Source organism: Raphanus sativus, chromosome 5 (genome assembly GCF_000801105.2).
Source record: "Raphanus sativus cultivar WK10039 chromosome 5, ASM80110v3, whole genome shotgun sequence".
Lineage (NCBI taxonomy): Eukaryota > Viridiplantae > Streptophyta > Magnoliopsida > Brassicales > Brassicaceae > Raphanus > Raphanus sativus.
Genome location: NC_079515.1, coordinates 29,542,590 through 29,563,541, shown reverse-complemented (window position 1 = coordinate 29,563,541; position 20,952 = coordinate 29,542,590). Strand labels below are relative to the sequence as shown.

The window sequence follows — 20,952 nt, the reverse complement described above, 5'->3', positions numbered from 1 at the left end:
CATAAATTTGATTGTGCCAAATTTGATTCCATTACCACCGAGAGTGGTGATAAGATATCAAATATATTTAGAAGTTATTCTTGCGCAAGAGTATATAAAAAAAAAGAGAATAACACATATAGTTTCTATTAAAACATTGACCAAAATTAAGGCCTGATTATTACAATATATGACCAACACATACATAACACGTAAACTTTAATAGTTATTATTTTAAAAATAAAAGCAACAATTCATAGAATAGAGTAATTATTAAATTCAATAGGTTGGATTCACATTTGATTATATGTCGAGTCTTCTTATTGTTTGATTATGAACTTAGAAAACCATTTGCCAGAAGCTTTTTCTCTTCGATCAGCAGGATTAGTGAAATTGACCCAATTCATACCAAATCGGAGAGTGAAACCATTTCCAAACTCGTAGTTGTCCATCAGTGACCATGCAAAATACCCTGCTACGTTGCATCCATCACTGTAATATATATTGAATTAATGTTAATATTTATAATAATTCTCAAAACTATGTCAAATAAAGTTAACTCACTCGATAGCGCATTTGAGACATGAAAGATGGCTGCAATGATTTTGAATTCGTCCATTATCGGCAAGAGCAACTGGCAGTGTTAAGCTTCCGGTATCAAGATCAGCAACTCCTATAAATTTGAACAAAATATTTCCAAATTAAACAAACACATATAAAAGGTTTTCATTGGTTAAACATTAATTTGTATTGGTGTGCTGATATGTAGGTACCGTTTTCAGTGATATAGGTAAGTGGGTTTCCATAATTGTTTTTGATATAATTTAGAATCTGTCGGAACCCTGGAGGGTAGTAGACAAAGCTAGGCGCCTGTACAAGAAGGGAAGAGAAAAAAGAAAGGAAATTCAAATAAATGATGTGATTTCCACTAAAATTGATGATTCTAAACAGGATCGATGATAACCTGAACACCAATAGGTACTCCGTTGCGATAGACTGTAGCCAAGTAGAGAAAACTATGAGTTAAAAAATTCATAAAGATATATATATATATATATAGTATAAGAAACATAAATTATTTTCACATACAATCAATAGTAACTCTTGAATCGGTGATGGCACTAGGTTGGGTGGAAGGAGCTGCGTTGGTTGCATATCGTGTAACGTAATAGTTCAACCCTAGAAAATCAAGTGATCCTTTGACTAACTTTGATTCTTGAGGAGTGAATATAGGCAATCTATGTCCAACCATCTGTCGCATTATCTTCGGGTATCTTCCGTAGACCAATGGATCCAAAAACCTTCATATATATCGAACAAAAATGATAAATTTAATATTACAAGTATATTTGTTACATTTTAATTCCTTATAACCAAAGCTTTATATACGTGTGTGTATATTCATGAAATCTGAGAGTCAATTAATTGACAGATATATTAATACCATCCGACAGCGAAATCAAATGCTCGCTTTGCAGCAGCCTTGTCGCGAATGCTGTTTTCGTTTAATGGGGTGAACCATCTCCCGATCAAGGTTGTTCCTATCTTACCACCTTGAGATTTCTGAATGCATTGATTGTTTTGGATTATAAATTACATATACTACATACAAATAATCTTGGAAGAAAAAAAGTCATGACATATTTGGTAATATACGAACCTGGTATCTTTTTCGGTATAATGCAACAGTTTTTGCATGAGCTAGAAGTTCGTTATGTGCAACTATATAAGGTTCGGTTCCGGAATTTCCTCCAAATTCACACCCAGTGCACCGTCCAGGTGGATACGTTCCGTCTCCATAATCTTTGATTGCGAGAGAGTAAGGCTGGTTTAAAGTGATCCAAAATTTGACTCTGTCTCCGAATCTCTGGAATAGAAGCTCGGCGTAGTTTTTGAAGTCCTCACTGGCCATATATCATACATATTAGATAAAAGATAGATCTGATGTGATGTAAGATCTAATATAAAATAGATCTAAGACAAGGAAAACAAGTTTAATATAAAGATAGACCTAGGACAAAGTAAACAAGTTTAATATAAAACTTATTTAATGCACTTACACTATACGCCGGCTCAAGAAACCTCCATATTCATCTTCTAGAGTCTGGGGAACATCCCAGTGGAATATTGTTACATAGGGTTCTATGCCTTTATTCACACACAAAAAAATTGATCATCGAACGATTAAAACTTGCTCATATATGTATTGTTAAGAATACAAATTTATATAAAATACCATTTGCTTTTAACTCATTGATGAGGTTATTGTAGTATTTTATCCCGTTCTCGTCAATCCCTCCAATCAATCTTCCCTCTAAAGGTAAGCATATATACAATCATAACATTAGTCAAAAAAATAATTATATTAGTAACAATAATAAAATTTTGCTCAGCTTATCATCTGCACTTACTTGGTAAGATCCTTGACCATGCTATTGAGAGTCGGTAGGCTTGAACTTTCATTCTTTTCAGTAATTTGACATCCTCCTGTTAATTATATGAGTTTTGAAGAGTTGAATTACATTTCTGAAATGGCAAACAACATGTATATACACATTCATCATTGAAAGCCTCTCACCTTGTAAAGATCATACGAATCACAAGCAAGGTCTCCGGAACTGCGATCTGGAACTTTTTCTGTACATATATATAGCAAAATAGAAATATGAGCATGACTTGGATATATATATATATATATATATATATATGAGTGAAATAGTCCCATTTGTCATTTGTACACATAATTTTCCCTACAGCGCAGTGAATGTCTATTAATTATACGGGTAAATTTTTAATAAGTGATGTGTTGTGACCTGGATATCTATGAGTGAAATAGTCCCATCCGTTAAGTGCTCTATGTGCAGCACCTTCAATCTGGTAAAAAGTAAATATAAATCATGCAGGCCGGGTTAAAGATCCCTAACCTGGTAGGCGGAAGTAGCCGCACCAAAAGTGAAGTTCTTTGGAAAACTAGTTCGATTGAATGTAAGCGGATTAATTGTCGCAGTTGAAGGGTTCTTTAGCCTTACAGGCAGGGTTGCAGACATTTTGGCTACTTGAAACGGCAAAGAGAATGACAAGAATTGCCAAAGAGAAGTGAGTTTTTAGAATATCCATGGATGAGAGCATGGTATGGCTTGCTTTCTTTAGTTCTTAGCTGTTTTAATTTGATTTTTGTTGATGGTAAACTTGATGATGATGACTTTTTTTTTTGTCAAACATAAACTTCATTAAATATACCAATCCTACTTACATCCAGATTACAAAGCCAACCTAGCAAGGCTGGCCTTAGCCAAAGAGTCTGCCTGAATGTTTTCTAACCGAGGTACAAAAGAGAAAGATAATGGACAGAAGAGAGTGGCAAGGTTCCTAATGTCAGTAAGGACACCTGCAATCTCATTCAAATCCCGCCCTTCACGCAGGGTAGATATAAGGACCTGTGAGTCCGAGGAAATATGGAGACTTTGAAGCTGCAGATCATTTGCTTGCTTAAGGGCATCTCTCAAAGCTAGTGCTTCTGCAACAAGTGCTGATTCCACATGTGTCCTATTTGAGGAACCACGACAGAGGACTGCATCTTCTTCATTTTTAATGATCCAACCCATGCCTCCTGCTCTTGTAGATTCCTGCCAAGCCCCATCAATCCAACAAGAGAAAGGGTGAGGGGTTGATACTCTTACTGGGTTAAGCTTCTTCCGCGCCAGCTTTTTCCCTGCATTCGCGTTCTCCCAAGCTCTAGCTTCTGCAGATGCTTTTGAGATGATATCATCCACCTGAAAAATCTTTCCTTCAAAAACAAGCTTATTTCTTGCAATCCAAAGATTCCACAAGAGCCAAGGGACAAGTGGAGAGACAGTAACTCCTAGCGGGGGAAGCGCAGTCCTTAGAGCCTGAGTAGAGTACCATCTTGAGAAATCATCCACCGGTCCCTGAGCAACGATTTGAGAGGTAAGAGGGACTTTAGTCCAGAACTGAACTGCAAAAGGACATGAGGTGAAAAGGTGTGATATGGTTTCCAACTCTCCACATCTTTTGCAGTTAAGTGCTGACTGTATTCCCCGTATTGCAAGCAGAGAGCCCACTGGAATTGCATTATGTAGTACCCTCCATAAGAAGTGCTGGATCTTTGGTGGTACCTGTAGGTTCCACACCAATTTCTTCCATTCAAACTGGTCTTGTGCTGCCTCAAGCTCCTCTTCTCTGATCTTTTTATATCCTGATTTTGCTGTGTAAATTCCTGAAGGCTCAGGTAACCAAACTTGTCTATCCTCTTGCTTCGTGGAGCATGGGATAAGAAGTCGAATTTTTTCCTCATAATGAGGCATATGAAGACGGATTTTCTCCAGGTCCCAGTCATTTGAGTTTGGGATTAACAGGTCCGCCACCCGCATATTATGATTTGCAAAGGTCGCAGGGCCTATTGGTGCTTCTGGCGTGGAGTGTGAGAGCCAAGGATCCTCTCAGTATCAAAGAGATAAGTAACCTGGTAGGCGGAAGTAGCCGCACCAAAAGTGAAGTTCTTTGGAAAACTAGTTCGGTTGAATGTAAGGGGATTGTCGCAGTTGAAGGGTTCTTTAGCCTTACAGGCAGGGTTGCAGACATTTTTGCTACTTGAAACCGCAAAGAGAATGACAAGAATTGCCAAAGAGAAGTGGGCTTTTAGAATTTCCATGGATGAGAGCATGGTAGCTTGCTTTCTTTAGGTTGTTTTAATTTGATTTTTGTTGATGGTAAACTTGATGATGATGACTAAATAATGAACTTGGAAGGGTTTATATAAGAAAAGTTGCGTGCATGAGAATTTGCATGGGTTTTGAAGTAAACTCGTTACGTACGAATATTTGCAATGATTTTTAACCTCTACGTTCTCCACCTCATGACTCGCTGTCTCTTTTCTGAAGTAAAATTTACATCATATGCTCATAATAATTTTTCAATTTTTATATAGTGTTAATTATCTAAGCAAGGACGATTGAGTTATTAATACACGAAAGTTGATTTATTACGAATAAACAAGTATCCATGTTGAGTTTACGGCATCATATTCCTCTTGCCTATATATGTAAATTAGGCCTGGGCATTCGGATCGTCGAGTCGGATGCAGGTCGGGTAATTTCGGATCTGGGTCTTTTGGATCTAGGAGTTTAGGATGTAATAGGGTAATTTTAAATTTTCGGATCGGTTCGGATCGTACCGGATCCGGGTCGGGTTGGGTCCTAGATAGTTGGACCCATTCGGATAATTAGAATATATCAGTTCGATTATGGATCAGGTTCGTTTTGGATTTGACCTAAAAATACATAAAAATATAAAAAAATATCTGAAAATATTTATATATCCGAAAATATTCAAAATTTTAATCAAAATTTGTGTTTTTATTATATTAAAATGTGTGTATATATTAAATTATGCGAGATACAATAATAATTGATTGTCTCCAAATGGTTGACCCTCTTGTTCTGTAGATAAATAATCCGTCTTCGACTCTTCTTCGATTCATTTTATATAATTTATTATTAATTCGAGTATCCATCGGGTTTCGGGTTCGGATCGGATCGGATCCAAGACCCATGGGTCCTCTACAACAAAACTCAATAGGGTAATTTGATCGGACCGTTTCCTACTTGGACCGAGTTTTTTCGGGTCGGGTCTTCGGGTCGGGGTAAAATGCCCATGCATAATGTAATGTCAAATACGTATGTAGCTTCACACACGATACATACCAGCACATGTCTGAAACTATGAAACGAGAATATATATGTTAATTAATGTTCTTTAAAAAATTCATATGAAATTTGGTTTATAATAATTTTTAAAAGTTTGTGATTTCGTTCGAAACACATTCCCTTTTAGCTTATTGTTCAGTTAACTCATCTGTACAGATCTATGTTTCCGTAACTAAGCAAATTAAAACTTGTTCCATTTTAAGTTTAACGCAACCTATATTATATTAAGAAACTTAAAACCCTAATTTAAGGATTCCAAGTATATATGAACCTTGTATTACGATAAATAACCTTGATTTCTTTTTCTAGAAATCAGTGTTCCAAAATGTGGTTTAAACGCCCGTTTATACGTTGTTTAGATGCTATTCGGTTGTCAACCACACTATTTTCATGTTTTACAATATTTTATGCGGATTTATATAATTCAGATGAATATTATAATTTAGGCGAATAACATGTCGTCTACACATATACTTAGGTGAATTTTAAGCATTGATATTACAAACTAAACTATTAATATTATTATAAATATTTTAGTAATCATATTATTGATATTAATTCTTATTTATTTTATTTATTTGTTAATATGATTGTAGCTATTAGTTTAATTGTTCGAAGATAATTTTAAATTTAACATTTATCATTTTCATAAATTTAAATTTTTTTTTTTTATAGTTTGAGCCTATATATATATTAAATTTTATTATTATATATAAAAATTATCTTAAGTTACTTTTTGTTACATTTTCTAAAACTAATGTATATATTAATTTCATATTTATATTTTATGTAAATTATATGCTCCTACGCCCATTTAAACGATGAGGCGTTAGAGGTTCATACGCCGCGTAATAAGTGCCTAGTACATTTAAAACACTGATAGAAACACACTCTAAGGCACTTATAGTTCTTTCTTTTACTGTGAAATTGATATAGTGGGTGATTGATTGGGTTGTAAGGAGTGATTTTAGCTTTAATTTTTATCTACAGTCATTAATTTACCAATCATGTTTTATATTGGTTTTTAAAGCTACATTCAAAAAATAAAATAAAAATGGTTGTAACATCCTTATTTTCTAAAGCCCCATCTTTTTAGCTGTAGGAAATTTTAAAGCTACATCCACTAAAGCTAAATCATAAAGTCCTACAACCCAAATTCTACAGTAAAGTTTCTACAGTCACCATCGAACCAATCGCCCCCATAGTTTAAATATAAGTTAAATTTTTCAACATGACCTTTAAAAGTCATTTTTTTTCTTTCGCATACTTTGTAGTAATATCTATTTTATTATAAAATAAATAAAAAAATTCAAAAACTACATGAATTTATAAATCATGCTTAAATATATTGACTGTAAAAGATGTTAATCAATTGTATATCAAAAGCCATGTTTTGGAAAAACACTGTAAAAATTAAATATTTGTTACTTCTCGACTTCAACTCGCAAATTGAAACACAAGTAAGAGAATCTTCACCTCTAAAATAATTTTCTTGTATTAATGGTGTAAACCTTAAAATTATATAACTTTCGTTTTATCAGATAAAACTAAACAAAGTTTTATTGTTTAAGTCCTATAAAATTAATAAATTAATAATCTTTTATTTTAAAATTTAAATTTATGAATCCTTATTTTATAAATTTAAATTAGTTATTATGAATTTAAACAATTACTATGGATTATAAATTAAAATTGATATATTTCGTAAAATTCAGAATTTTGTGTTGTTTTAGGTATATAAAGTTAAAGTTAGAGTAAATATTAAAACTAATAAGAATTAATTTTAATTTATAAAAATAAGGTTTTGTAAAGTTAAATTTAAATGCATTAGTAAATGCTGATTTATTTGATAAGGGTTTAGTACTGCAGAAGTAGACTAAACTATTAGCGTCATTTGAGTTCAAGAACGACTTTAAATTATATTCCCTGTCTAACGTTCATTTCTTGATTGATGTTTTCCTGAGAATGCCCAATGCCTAGCGTTTTAATCCATAAGTTTAACTTCGATAATATTTTGTCACTTACATTTGTCGCTATTGAAACCATAAAAAAAAAACTCCTTTTGTTCTAGCTTGATTCTTATCTCGTAGATTCATAGTGTAACCTTGGTCTCTGAGGAATTTGATCCCTATATACTACTGTGCACTATCATGCACTTGCGGTTGGTTTTAATGGTAAAACCTGAGTATATCAATGTTAAAGAGAGCAAATCTTTTATGAGGGTTTGAATTTACTACAGATCCAACGATAAGTAATCATAAATATGCGTGAAGAGAAATACGATAATTAAAAAAAAAACAAATTTAAAAACAAGAGACCTCATTCCTGCGTATGAGCTTTCCAGAGACATGATCCTACTTGACATTTGTCCGAAAGTGAGATTACAATGGAAAAACAAATAGCATAGGCAGTAAAATTATAACGAAGTTCGCTAGAATAACCACCAATATCAAGAAAAACCAATGTGAGTTGTATTTCGTTTAGCAAAAGATGAAAATAAAGCCTAAGTTTCAAATTGCAGAGAGTTTTGATAGCTAATTGAATTTAGAATTTAGAATCCTAATCATGCAATCTAACAAGTTTAATTTGTTTACAAGTTCCCTAACAACATCCTTCATCGGTTATGAATACTTGCTCATCTAAATTCGTTTCACGAGTTTATACGTTCACTTTTGGTGCATTAAACAAATTATAGATCATGAACTAGGCGCGTAGTCTAGTTCAAGCAATAAGATTAATCTACATGAAGAACCAAATGATTTATTTACTCTCTAGCATATCGGTTTCAATGATTCATGGATTCATTTGATTCACCCTAGCCTAACTGATGGATTACTCAGACATGGAATGAAGAACACAAGAGAAAAACTGAATGATTCATTGATAAAATAGAGTAAAAAGAGGGTCAGAAAAGCTTCTCTATGAAGAGTTTACATTTCCTCTCCCATGCTTACAATCTCCAAACCCAAAGCAATTCCAATCTAAAAGTAACATAGTCTGAAAAACTGCTAAGAAAACTGAAAATAAAGGTCTAAACACGTCTGGCACGAATCTCTAGGTTAAACCTGCTCACAAAGTGAATTAAACCAAACATATGGTTTTTGCTCGCGCAGACCAGTCAGGATCGACCTAGGGATCGACCACTCTAGAATGGGATCGGTCCAGAAGTAGGCGATCGATTCTTCTTCGATCAGATGTGCTCTGCAACTTTCATGTCGAACTGGATCTATATGGATTGATCGTTCCATAAGTAGATCGATCGATCTAGGCCAAAAACATCTCATTTTCAGTAAATTGCTCCAATCCTTTCTCCTTGTGCCCAAAACTCCATCCTAATGCATTTCAATCTGAAAAGACTCGATAAACATCGATCGATCTGGCCCAAAAACATCTCCTTTTCAGTAAATTGCTCCAATCCTTTCTCCTTGTTCCAAAAAATCCATCCTAATGCATCCCAACCTGAAAAGACTTGATAAACAACAAGAAGACTCGATAAACATTTGAAAACATGTGTTAGAATGAGTTAGAAACACAACACATCAACTATAAATTTGATTGTGGCAATTTTGATTCCATTACCACCGAGAGTGGTGATAAGATATCAGATATATTTAGAAGTTATTCTTGTGCAAGAGTATATAAAATAAGGGAATAACACATATAGGTTTTTTTAAAAAAAAATCGACCAAAATTTAGGCCTGGTTATTACAATATATGACCAACACATACACATAGTAAACTTTAATTATTATTATTTTAGAAATAAAACAAACAATACATAGATTAGAGTATTATTTACCCTGGATGTAAAAAAAAAAGAGTAGAGTATTATTAGATTCAATAGGTTGGAAGCACATTTGATTTATATGTTGATTCCTCTTATTGTTTGATTATGAACTTAGAAAACCATTTGCCAGAATTTTTTCTCCTCGATTAGCAGGATTACTGAAATTGGCCCAATTCATACCAAACCGGAGAGTGTAACAATTTCCGAACTCGTAGTTATCCATCCATCAGTGACCATGCAAAATAGCCTGCTACATTGCATCCATCACTGTAATATATTTTTAAATAATGTTAACACTTATAATAATTCTCAAAACTATGTCAAATAAAGTTAACTCACTCGATGGCGCATTTGAGACATGAAAGATGGCTGTAATGATTTTGAATTCGTCCATTATCGGCAAGAGCAACTGGTAGGTAGTGTTAGGTTTCCGGTATCAAAATCAGCAACTCCTGAAAATTTGAATAAAAGATTTCCAAATTACACAACATATAAAAAGTTTGAATAAAACTGTTTCATTTGTGACAAGAATTCACACCTGTTAACAAATTTTTATTTATTTATTTACAATTTTACATAATCAGTTATACATGGATATCTAAATATCACTTTAAATACAGATCAGATTTTTTAGATATGAAATTTTTTAGGTTTTAATATTATACTTCATTCATATATTATAAATTTATGGATATGGTTCGAATCGAACCTCGGGTAAATTTGCATAAACCTAAAAATATCCAACTGATCTACGTGTTGAAAATGTCATCAAACAATTTCCTTTTAGAAATGTGGAAATCAAAATCTGTCAAGCTAGTTATCAATTAACAAAGTAGGTCAAAACGTGGAATTAGAAGAGATACAAAATAATATTTTGCAGAAAATAGAGAAAAGCAAAATAAGATTCCGTGGAAGAAAAAATAAAATAATATTTCGTGGAAGAAAGAAACACATAAAATTTTAAATAAAAGTTTTGGAAAAGGTTGTGACTTGTTCTTCCCCGCTCTGCGCTCACTTTCTTCTCTCTCACAAGCAAAGTTTCTTCCTCGATCCTCCTCTTACACCAAGTCTTGCTTTCTCATTCGTCAGGTTTGTCTTCGATCTCAAATCTTTATCAGAACATTTAGATAGGAACTTAATCGTAATCTTCATCAGGACGTTGATTTGTAAATTTATGGAGCGGTTGACATCTCCTCCGCGTCTCATGATAGTCTCGGATCTTGATGATACAATGGTATAAAACGCCATCAAGAACAAGAATTGTTATTAAATTTGTACACGTTCCTTTTTCATCTTTGTGTGTGTGTTTTTGTAGGTTGAACATCATAATGATAATGAAAATCATTCTCTGTTGAGGTTCAATTCATTGTGGGAAGACGCTTATCGCCATGACTCTCTTCTTGTTTTCTCAACGGGAAGAGCAAAAAAAATGTACAAGAAACTGAGGAGAGAGAGACCATTGTTAACTCCTGATGTCATCGTTACCTCTGTAGGAACTGAGATATCATATGGTAAATCAATGGTTCCCGATGAGAACTGGAATAGGATCATGAACAATAAATGGAACCGAGAAATCGTGGAAGAAGAAACCAGCAAGTTCCCTGAGCTAACTCTTCAGGTTTCTTACTTTCTGCTTCAACACACAAACAAAAATCTTTAGTGATATTTTTATGACAAGAGATCTGATCAATCCTTGCAGGCGGAAACTGAACAGATGCCTCACAAGCTTAGCTTTCACGTCGACAAAAGTAAAGTCCAGGATGTGACTAAAGAGCTATATCAACGGTTGGAGAAACGCGGGGTAATTAGATTAGTTAATCTTTTTCGTTTACTTGTTCGTTGTTGATTTACCTTGAATCTAGTATGATATGGGAACCGGTTTTTATTGAACTTAGACCTGTTAGTCTGTTAGTGTTAGGGATTTTGAACTGGAATACTCTTACATATATATGTGATTATGGTTTTCTTTGTACTGTTATCAGCTGGAGATCAAAATAATCTTCAGTGGAGGAAAAGCCTTAGATGTTTTACCAAAAGGTGGAGGAAAAGGACAAGCTCTTGCTTATCTGCTGAATAAGCTTAATACTGAAGGGAAACTTCCTCTTAATACTCTTGTTTGTGGTGACTCTGGAAACGATACTGAACTATTTACTATTCCAAATGTCTATGGTGTTTTGGTTAGTTTTCAGCATCTGACTGTTTTGCTTTATTTTTTTTCAGTTTCCATGTTTGTTTTTCTTATCTTGTTTTCATAGGTAAACAATGCTCAAGAAGAGTTGTTGGAGTGGTATGCTGAAAATGGGAAACACAACTCGAACATAATCCACGCAAGTGATAGGTGTGCGAGTGGGATTATAGAAGCCATAGGTCATTTTAAGCTCGGTCCAAATCTTTCTCCGAGAGATGTCTCTGACTTCTTAGAGTGCAAGGCTGATAATGTGAACCCGGGTCACGAGGTTGTGGAGTTTTTCTTGTTCTATGAGAGATGGAGAAGAGGCGAAGTTGAAAACTGTGAAGCATACACAGAAAGTCTCAAAGCTTCATGTGTGAGAGTATAGTATAACTCTTGTTTCTCTCTTTTCTGAAAAATCTTAATGTATCTAAGAGACCAATTATGATGCTATCCTTCAGGATCCTGCTGGTGTCTTTGTTCATCCATCTGGTGCTGAAAAATCACTCAGAGACACCATTGATGAGTTTGGGAAGTACCATGGGGACAAAAAAGACAAGAAGTTCCGGGTTTGGACAGATCAGGTTCTGGCAACAGAAACTACTCCTGGGACTTGGATTGTAAAGCTTGATAAATGGGAACAAACTGGTAATGAAAAGCTTTAATACGCTACACAAGACCCATGGAAATGAACCATTGTCATCCTTTAATTGTTGATATTCTTATTGTGGATACATATCTCAGGGAATGAAAGGAAATGCTGCACAACAACCGTCAAATTCACCTCAAAGGTAAGAGATGATTAAGAGGGCATGCAGCTGTACTAGTATGTATATAAGCATATAAGAGTACATTCAGTTTTTTGAGTATTGAAAATGTACTGGAACCTGCAGGAAAATGAAGGGTTTGTGTGGGACAATGTGCAGCAAACATGGTCGGATGAATCAGAGGTGAAAGACGATAGCAACTGGATCATCTGAATTGCTATCATCTTTTTGGATTTTTCCAAAGAACATCTTATTATTGGTTAAGTAAAACTTACATTCAGAAGTGCCATCTTGTGCGTGTTGGAGTCACCTATGTCATCATTGCCATAGAATAGAAAAACCATGTATTATGGTTCGTTCGGTACAGTATATTTCAAATATCTTACTAGTCTATTATATTATAATTATTACGTTACTTATCAGTTATTACAACGTCTGACTCATAACATTTCAGTTTTAACCCCATTTTTTCAAAAAAAAAATACTCCTGTTTCTATCTGATGTTTAAAGAACTTTTTTTGCTGCAAATTGAGTAATATTGTAGATAAGAATTTAATAGTTTGACAATTTTTTGACCAATTACATAATAATACTGTAATTTTCTTATTGATTTGAATTAGTTTTACTTAATGACACAATTTTATAAAGTTAGCATTTTTTATCTCTGTGGATTGACCTTAAACATTGAGTAAAATGAAATAGAGGAGTATACATTTATAAACTAATATAAATTATAGTTGAAGAAAAACTAACATACCTTATTAAAATTTTTACTTCATCTTTTTATATTAAGTGTCATTTTAATATTCTTTTTGTTATAAAATAGTGTTATTTAGAATTTCAATACAATTTTCAACTTAATATTAGTTAAAAATGCATTAATTTTACAAAATATTTCATTTATTCCAAATAATATTGGTTAAATATATGCAATTAATAAAAACTAAATGAATTTTGATCATTTTTTTAATTTATATGAAAATATTAAATTTACGTTTTTTTATGAAGCGAATGGAGTATTTATATTTATATTTTGTGACCACCTCGTTTGTCCAGAGAGCCAAAACGATTACGAGGCAAGTATCAATGGTTGACATAGACTCATCACTTGTACACTAAATTAGCTTTTGGCTTTTGAAGTGAGGCAAGTATCAATGGTTGACATAGACTCATCACTTGTACACTAAATTAGCTTTTGGCTTTTGAAGTGAGTGAAATGTTATCACCATATAAAAATTCATCTCTTTAATCAATCCAACTACTACGTACTAGTAAATTTACTTTTCTACAACAAAATTCTATTTGAATAAATTGTTATCAAATATCAGAACTATATTTCTCTGACAAATTAAAATATTATCAACGGTGCGTTAGTGGTTTAATGTTTGGAATAGGTTCTACTGTACCCTTAGTTTGATTTCTATTAAAAAAAAATACTTTAAGCTATGTCATTGGTATTAATGCCGGCTGATCCCTAATTTGAGGGAATATTTAGACCGAATGAGTGGCACCGGTAGATCCTAATAAAGTGTGCTAATATTAGTGTTAGTTAACTTATGTGTACATCCTAATAAGTCGTGCTAATATTAGTTGCAAAAAATGAAAGTAGTAGATTTAACTATTTTCTACATTATATTGTAACACTTTAAAAATGAAATTTCTTGCAAATACATTCTAATAAGAAAAATTAGTTTAACTAATCAGTCCCAAATGATGCAAAAAAGTTCACAAATGCAACATACTCCAATTTTGAATTAGAGACCAAAAAAAGCAAAACAAAATAAATAAAAAAGAAATATGGGAGTTAAACACAAACAGGGCCAAGTCCGGTTCTTGTTTGTTTTTTCTCTTTTGGGGGATGAAGCTCAAAATCTGATAAACCCTTTGTCTTGCAAACTCTCTACAGTCTCCTTTATGCTAATCTCCAAGGGCACAAACTCGACCCCAAGAGACTCTGCTTTCTCTTTAGACACTTTGTATGTTGGAATATATATTTTTTCATCAGCACACCTGCAATACAGAAAAAATTAGATGGATTATTTTCTAAGATCTTAACAATTTCTATAAAGAAAAACAGAGTTGCTCTGTTTCTGACATTAAAAGAAAGACTTACTTCTCAGGGAGTTGAAAATCAGGGTAAAGATCATGCAAAATGTTAACAACTTCAGAGTAATGAGCAACTCTCTCCACTAAACAGTATCTTCCATTAGCATTTGGGTTCTCAAACGCTAGAATGTGAGCGTACGCTACATCTTTAACGTTAACCCACCCGAAGGTGGCATTAGGAAACGTCTGTGCTCCTGAAAATGTAGAAATCAATATTCATGATTAGTACATGTCTGAATCAAACCAGTGCTCTATCTTGTCTTACCTTTGATCAAGCTTAGTACTGCAGCAGCACTAGTGTTGAGCGTTGGCTGTAAAAGAGGACCAATCACCATTGCTGCATTTATCGAAACCAACTGCAAATCGTTCTCTTTCGCAAATTTCCACGCTGCGTTTTCAGCTAATGTCTTGGAGAGCACATACCATAGCTTTTACAAAAAGAAAAACAGAATGTTTCAGAAAAAAAAAACAGAGTGAAAACTTCAAGGTCACCTAAGAAAAGTTATTTTATTTTACCTTGGCAGCTCTGCAATATTCAGGATCGGCGAACCAAGTTTCATCAACAATGGTTTCGGGTGTTCGAGGCATACCATTAAAAGCAACAGATGCTATTGACGAGGTTAAGACGACTCTCTTAACAGAGGGAGTCTTCAAGCAAGTGCTTAGAACATTGATTGTTCCTTTTACCGCTGGATCAAGTAACTCGACCTTAAAAGAAAAAGACACAAATCAATCAGAAATGGATGATCTAATAACTAAGAGACTGCCAATAAACTGACAGAGGCAGAAAGAGAGAGACCTGAGGATCTTTGACATCGTGATAGAATGGTGATGCGGTGTGGAAAACTCCTTGGCAACCATCGATCGCTGAATCGAAAGAGCCTTCTTCTAACAAGTTTGCTTTGAACAGTTGAAGCCTTTCCTTTGCACCTTCTAGTGCAAGCAAATGCTCTGTTTTCCTCGGATCATCTGTATCATTAAACCATATATTATACATAACCAAACTATGAGTCTTGAATCATCCGAAAACTATTAGATCTAAACATCTAATATATTATTCCCCATTCCTTCAAAAATTTCATTAAAAATGAATCTTCAATCTAAACCTAATGACTAGATCTGTTTGTATCGCAATGAGGATTAAATAGAGAGATAAGAGACGGACTTGGATCACGAACAGAGGCTTTAACGGTGTAGCCGCGGAGAAGGAGAAGCTTGACGATCCATGAAGCAATGTAACCTGAAGCTCCTGTCACACATACCGTCTTTTCTGCTTCGCTGTTCATTCCTCTCTCAGATCTTCTCAACTATCTCTTTTTCTGTATGTTTGAAATGTTCAAAACAGAACAGAGGATTTTTTTTTCTGTTTTATTTTTTTGTCCGGTTTTAAGCGCGCCATTTTTGGGAAAGTTCGTTAGAGTTTTCAACGGGACTTAATCTCATCCGTACGTTTATTAATAAGCTAAAAATCCATACGTACGTTTATTAATAAGCTAAAAATCCATACTTCATGGTGAGTATGAATTTGAATTGTTAAACCAAGTTTCCATGAACTCAATTTGTAAATTTATTAACCAGAGAAAAAATGGTTTTTGTAAGAAAAAATGTTTTTGTAAGAATTCCAAGACATTACTGGAGTTTCTCTGCCTTGTTGTTACCACTGAACCGTTCTTGACTTTTGGGTAACTCGTCTCAAGTTATGTTAATGGAGATGAGTCTATGGTGTATAATTCTATCTTCATGAGGAATTAATATTCTCTATGTGAGAACGACAATATTGAAATTCCTCCATTTCATATCTCACTTGACCCAACATTTCTTGCATTTGTGGCCATTGCTCTCCTTCTGCTCTTACTTCATCCGCGAACTTCGATTATGTAGTTGAGTCCTTCCACTGATACTATTACAGACCTAATACTTAAAAGCTTTGGCAGAAAATCTTTACATTTTTTAATTATATAGGTGGATGCACATTGGGATTAAATCAAACAACCTACCCCATGACTAATCAGTGTCTTCTGAGGTTTGGTAAAATAAACAGCTGAAAGAAGGCTACCAAGTTTAGGAAAAGACAATGCTAATGTACATCTGGTTTTATGCTTCTTCTGTTGAAGAACAGCAACAAATCTCAAGTGTTTTGGTTGATTTTCAGCATCAAATCCTTGCTCAACGCCTTTGGCATATGCATTGTACAAGTTCTGTAATTATTGCTATAACTCCACACAAGTTCTGTAGTTAATGTATTTTTTCTTTTGTTTCTTGAGCTTACAAGATAACTTTCATTTTCAGATTATGAGTTTTAAGACTCTCTTTTTCCTGTTCCATGTACCGTGATTCTCTAATCGTTTAGTTTAACTTGTGCAGAATTAGCTATGTCGGGTGAGCTCCATTAACACTTTCTTCTTGACTTCAGGGACTTGTCGCTAGTTGCTTATCAGTTTCAAGCTATTAGCGCTTTTTCAGCTGTGCCTTGATCGACTAGGTAGACTAATTATGCATGTTGCACTCTCTCATGATCTTTATATATTCTTTTACGGCTCTCAAGTGTTATATAGACTACTTGTTACTTAAAGATCGCACATACCGAGACAGATGTTCTCTGTTCTGCTAGAAACCGATCTTAATTAATCATGGCTTATGTACAACTTAATCAAGACGACCTCACTACAAGAAAACACGCTTATTCCGACGAAATACCGAGGAAAAAATCCCTCGAAAAAAACTCCTCGAAATTTCATTTCTCTCGAAATGTTTTCGAAAATTTGTGACGGAATTTCGAGGAAACATAATTCCGAGGATATTTAGAGGACAGTCCTTCGTCGAAGAGGTCCTCGGTATATATTGAGGAACAATTCCCTCGGTATATACCGAGAATTATACCGAAGAAAAAGACCTACGAATGTTTTCGAGGAAACAGGTTCGTCGGAAAATTTCGAGGGAAGTTTTCCTCGAAAAATTTCGAAGACCAATGTTCGTCGAAATTTTTCGAGGGACAGTTTCCTCGAAAATTTTCGAGGAAGGCAGCCCTCGAACGTTTTCAAGGAAACTGTCCCTCGGAATATATTGAAAATATTTTTTTTTAAAAATAATTATTTAAAAAAAAAATATTTTTAAAATTTAAATTCGAAAATATAAAATTAAAATTTAAATTGAAAACATATTATTTAAAATTCAAAGTCATACAAATCAAAATAAAACATTTCGAGTTTTTGAAAGAAATTAAACTACGGGTTTTGGAAGTCCGGGTCTGGCATGGTCGGGAAGTCTACGTTGGCGTTCGGGTTCATGCTCCTCATCATCGCCATCATTTGCTCGTTCAGCTTCCTCTGTGCCTCCCAGCCCGCCTCTTGACTCGCCACCATGGACTCCAGCGCAGATATGCGAGCATCCTTGTCCCTCATCTGACTCAGAAGGACTTCTTGATCAACATAGGACGGTGGTGGTGCAGAAGCAGACGGAACCGAGGGAGACCGACGAGCCAAACCGAACAAACGGCCTTTCTTCTTTGGAACCGACTGAAAAAGAAAGTGTCAAATTTAAATAATATAAAAAATGGATTGAACTTTAAAAAATGAACTTACCGCTTCAACGATTTGGTTGATCCGAACCCGAGGCAAGCCGGTCGATCCCGTCGAATCGTCATCCTCGGTTTGAAGCTGAGACACTTCCTGTTTCATCTGACTGTCGATGAGGGTGACCACATCCCTTACAACACCATCATCAATCTCGCCGGTCTTCTTGTTGGTATACGCCGTCTTTATTAGGCGGAGATGATCAACCGGCTCCCCCTCATTTTCTTCCGCCTTGAAAAAAACATAAATTAAACAAACATTAGTAATTAAAAGAAATGCACAAAAAAATATTAGAATCTTAAATAATATAATAAAAACCGACAAGCTTACCAAGCGATCCCCCAGACTGGCTAAAGATTGAGCACCCAAGTTATGGATGTACATGCCCTTCCCCTTACGGTCGCTTTTGCGGTTGGTGGAGTTGGTGGAAGAAGTTGCTCTCACTTCGTTCTTACTCCAATGCACACCCAACTCCTGCCAGACGACGGGGTCCATCCCCTTTGGAACTTTTTTAAAAAAAATTGTTAAATAAATTAAAAAATTGTTTCATAAATAAAAACGAACCTTGTTTATTTCCCACTTCTTCTTCCACGAGTGCATCTGCTTCCCATAGTTGTCCATAACTTTATGGACGAAGTGGTAATAGATAAACAACGTATCATCGGCATTCCAGTTGAATTGTTGCTGAAAATAAAACACAATTAGTAGAAAATTAATATTAAAGATTAAAAAAATAAGTAAAAAATAGAATACTTACCGCAAACTGTTGAAACCACATATGCTGCTTCTCGAGAGGGAAGTCGGTGAAAGTCGGATGTCCATTGTCGAGGGTTGAGTACATCATACTGTTGATCCATCCGCTGATCCCATTCCCGGATCGGTCGAACCTAATAAAAAGAATTAATTATTTAAAATGAATCAAATTTTAATGAAAAAAAATAGGTTTAATTACCATGTCTGACCCCGTCCACATGGATACTGAGTGAGATATGGAAGATGGTCACGACCCGGCTGTCGAACAAACTCCGCAACTCTCAGAAGTGCCGGATGAGCAGGAGCAGGAGCAGGAGTGGGTGCCACACCGGGAGCGGGAGGAGAATGAGAGGGAAATGGAGAGGGAGATGTCTGGTAGGAGCTGTAGGGCGATGCGGAACCCGAAATGGAGCCGCTCCCTGAACCACCACGACCACGACACTGTCGAGAGCGAGTCTGTTCCTCTTGAGACCTTTATATAAATAAATTTTATTTAATATATATAATTATTTATTTAATTTGTTAATATATTAAAATTGTTTAATAATAACAAAAAAAAGTTTAAATATATAAAAAATAGTTTAAATATTTTAATAAATTATTAAATGATTACAAAAAAGTTTAAATACAGCATCTACCGGAAAACGCGCATGTCCACCGATGTCTGGCGTCCTTTCTGCACCAAAATCTCTTAATTGTGTCTTCAAACCTTTCCCACTAATTTCCGCAGGTGGACTGTCAAACACCTTCTTGTTCTTCGTAAACAAATTTCTACTCCTACGATATGGATGACCAGGTGGTAGGAATCTCCTGTGACAGTCAAACCAACACGTTTTCCTTCCGTGTTTTAGTTGGAAAGCATCAGTGTTATCTTGACAATATGGACATGATAGCCTTCCATGCGTTGTCCATCCAGATAACATACCATATGCTGGAAAATCACTTATTGTCCACATTAGTACTGCCCGCATTTGAAAGTTTTCTTTACACGAAATATCGTATGTTTCAGCACCTTGAGCCCATAGTTGTTGCAACTCATATATTAGTGGCTGAAGAAACACATCAAGTGATCTCTTAGGATGCTCTGGTCCGGGAACGAGAATGGAGAGAAACAAAACTCTCGTCGCAAGCACAAGTTTGGGGGTAAGTTGTATGGTGTAACAATAACTGGCCATAGAGAATATTGTCTTCCACTCTTCCCATACGGGCTGAAACCATCAGTACATAATCCAAGGTAGACATTTCTTCTCTCATACGCAAAGTCGGGATACTTTGATTGGAAATGTTTCCACGCTTTTGCATCTGAAAGATGTCTAATCTCACCATCTGTTGAGTGCTCCGCATGCCATCTCATTCGTTGCGCTGTGCGTTCTGAAAGATACAACCTCTGCAACCTTTCCGTCAAAGGCAAATACCACATCCTTTTATATGGCACTGGAACTCTTCCACTCGTATCTTTATAACGAGGCTTCCCACAAAATTTGCATGTAGTCCGCTGATCATCCGCCCTCCAATAAATCATGCAGTTATCGCTGCATACATCTATTACCTGATAAGATAAACCAACCCCAGCTACGAGTTTTTGAACCTTGTAGTATGAACCTGGAGCTACATTATCCTCAGGTAGAATACCTTTAACAAAATTAGCTATCGCATCCACACAGTCTTCAGCCAAGTTATAATCTGTTTTAATGCCCATCAGTCTCATAGCAGATGATAAAGCTGAATGACCATCTCTGCAACCTTCGTACAGTGGTTGCTTTCCAGCATCCAACATTTCATAAAATCTCATAGCTTCTGCATTGGGTAAATCTTCCCCTCTAAAATGATCATTTATCATCTGCTCAGTACCTACACCATAATCTACATCCGCCCTAATTGGTTCTTCTAATCTAACCGCCGGCTGAGGTTCGCTAGTACTATCAAATTCATAATCAGTTTCCCCATGATGATACCAAATTTTGTAACTTCGTGTAAACCCACTCAATAATAGATGAGTCCAAACATCCCACCTTTAATAACTTTTCTATTTTTACAATTAGAGCAAGGACATCTTAACTTACCTGTTTCTGCTTCCGGTTGTTGGCGAGCT

The 20,952-nt window shown here is 35.0% G+C and overlaps 3 protein-coding genes across 4 annotated transcripts; 1 reads left to right on the top strand and 2 right to left on the bottom strand.

The window, feature by feature from the left end:
* Nucleotides 1–299: 299 nt before the first annotated feature.
* Nucleotides 300–4,700, bottom strand: LOC108859700 (myrosinase 4-like). Its single transcript, XM_057010177.1, has 13 exons — nt 4,463–4,700; nt 2,793–2,853; nt 2,558–2,616; nt 2,391–2,466; nt 2,216–2,293; nt 2,040–2,127; nt 1,640–1,883; nt 1,424–1,542; nt 1,069–1,280; nt 944–975; nt 753–849; nt 544–652; nt 300–471 (listed from the first exon to the last, which is right to left on the bottom strand). Exons 1-13 carry the CDS (start codon nt 4,661–4,663, stop codon nt 300–302), a joined length of 1,548 nt encoding a protein of 515 aa, XP_056866157.1. The 5' UTR covers nt 4,664–4,700.
* A 5,766-nt stretch (nt 4,701–10,466) lies between these two features.
* Nucleotides 10,467–12,809, top strand: LOC108859954 (probable sucrose-phosphatase 1). 2 transcript variants are annotated; one of them, XM_018633854.2, is made up of 9 exons: nt 10,467–10,581; nt 10,648–10,726; nt 10,808–11,110; nt 11,192–11,293; nt 11,475–11,669; nt 11,748–12,038; nt 12,124–12,310; nt 12,407–12,453; nt 12,556–12,809. In XM_018633854.2, the coding sequence occupies exons 2-9, from the start codon at nt 10,667–10,669 to the stop codon at nt 12,640–12,642; spliced, it is 1,272 nt and encodes a 423-aa protein (XP_018489356.2). In that variant the 5' UTR covers nt 10,467–10,581; nt 10,648–10,666; the 3' UTR covers nt 12,643–12,809. The 2 variants fall into 2 exon arrangements, with proteins under 2 accessions (XP_018489356.2, XP_018489357.2); XM_018633855.2 differs by lacking the exon at nt 10,648–10,726 and having other exon boundaries at nt 10,510–10,581.
* A 1,325-nt stretch (nt 12,810–14,134) lies between these two features.
* Nucleotides 14,135–15,987, bottom strand: LOC108858728 (phenylacetaldehyde reductase-like). The gene is made up of 6 exons (XM_057010664.1): nt 15,701–15,987; nt 15,335–15,504; nt 15,052–15,243; nt 14,801–14,963; nt 14,543–14,729; nt 14,135–14,439 (listed from the first exon to the last, which is right to left on the bottom strand). Exons 1-6 carry the CDS (start codon nt 15,819–15,821, stop codon nt 14,295–14,297), a joined length of 978 nt encoding a protein of 325 aa, XP_056866644.1. The 5' UTR covers nt 15,822–15,987; the 3' UTR covers nt 14,135–14,294.
* Between the last annotated feature and the right edge of the window lie 4,965 nt (nt 15,988–20,952).

Coding starts and splice junctions, on each gene's coding strand:
- LOC108858728 (XM_057010664.1), bottom strand. CDS start 15,821: ATGAACAGCGAAGCAGAAAAGACGGTATGTGTGACAGGAGCTTCAGGT. Junction 15,505..15,700: donor AGCCTCTGTTCGTGATCCAA/GTCCGTCTCTTA, acceptor TTAATGATACAG/ATGATCCGAGGAAAACAGAG. Junction 14,440..14,542: donor GATTTTCAACTCCCTGAGAA/GTAAGTCTTTCT, acceptor TCTGTATTGCAG/GTGTGCTGATGAAAAAATAT.
- LOC108859700 (XM_057010177.1), bottom strand. CDS start 4,663: ATGCTCTCATCCATGGAAATTCTAAAAGCCCACTTCTCTTTGGCAATT. Junction 850..943: donor GAGTACCTATTGGTGTTCAG/GTTATCATCGAT, acceptor CTTCTTGTACAG/GCGCCTAGCTTTGTCTACTA. Junction 472..543: donor TGTCTCAAATGCGCTATCGA/GTGAGTTAACTT, acceptor TATATATTACAG/TGATGGATGCAACGTAGCAG.
- LOC108859954 (XM_018633854.2), top strand. CDS start 10,667: ATGGAGCGGTTGACATCTCCTCCGCGTCTCATGATAGTCTCGGATCTT. Junction 11,294..11,474: donor AACGGTTGGAGAAACGCGGG/GTAATTAGATTA, acceptor TACTGTTATCAG/CTGGAGATCAAAATAATCTT. Junction 11,670..11,747: donor CAAATGTCTATGGTGTTTTG/GTTAGTTTTCAG, acceptor TTGTTTTCATAG/GTAAACAATGCTCAAGAAGA.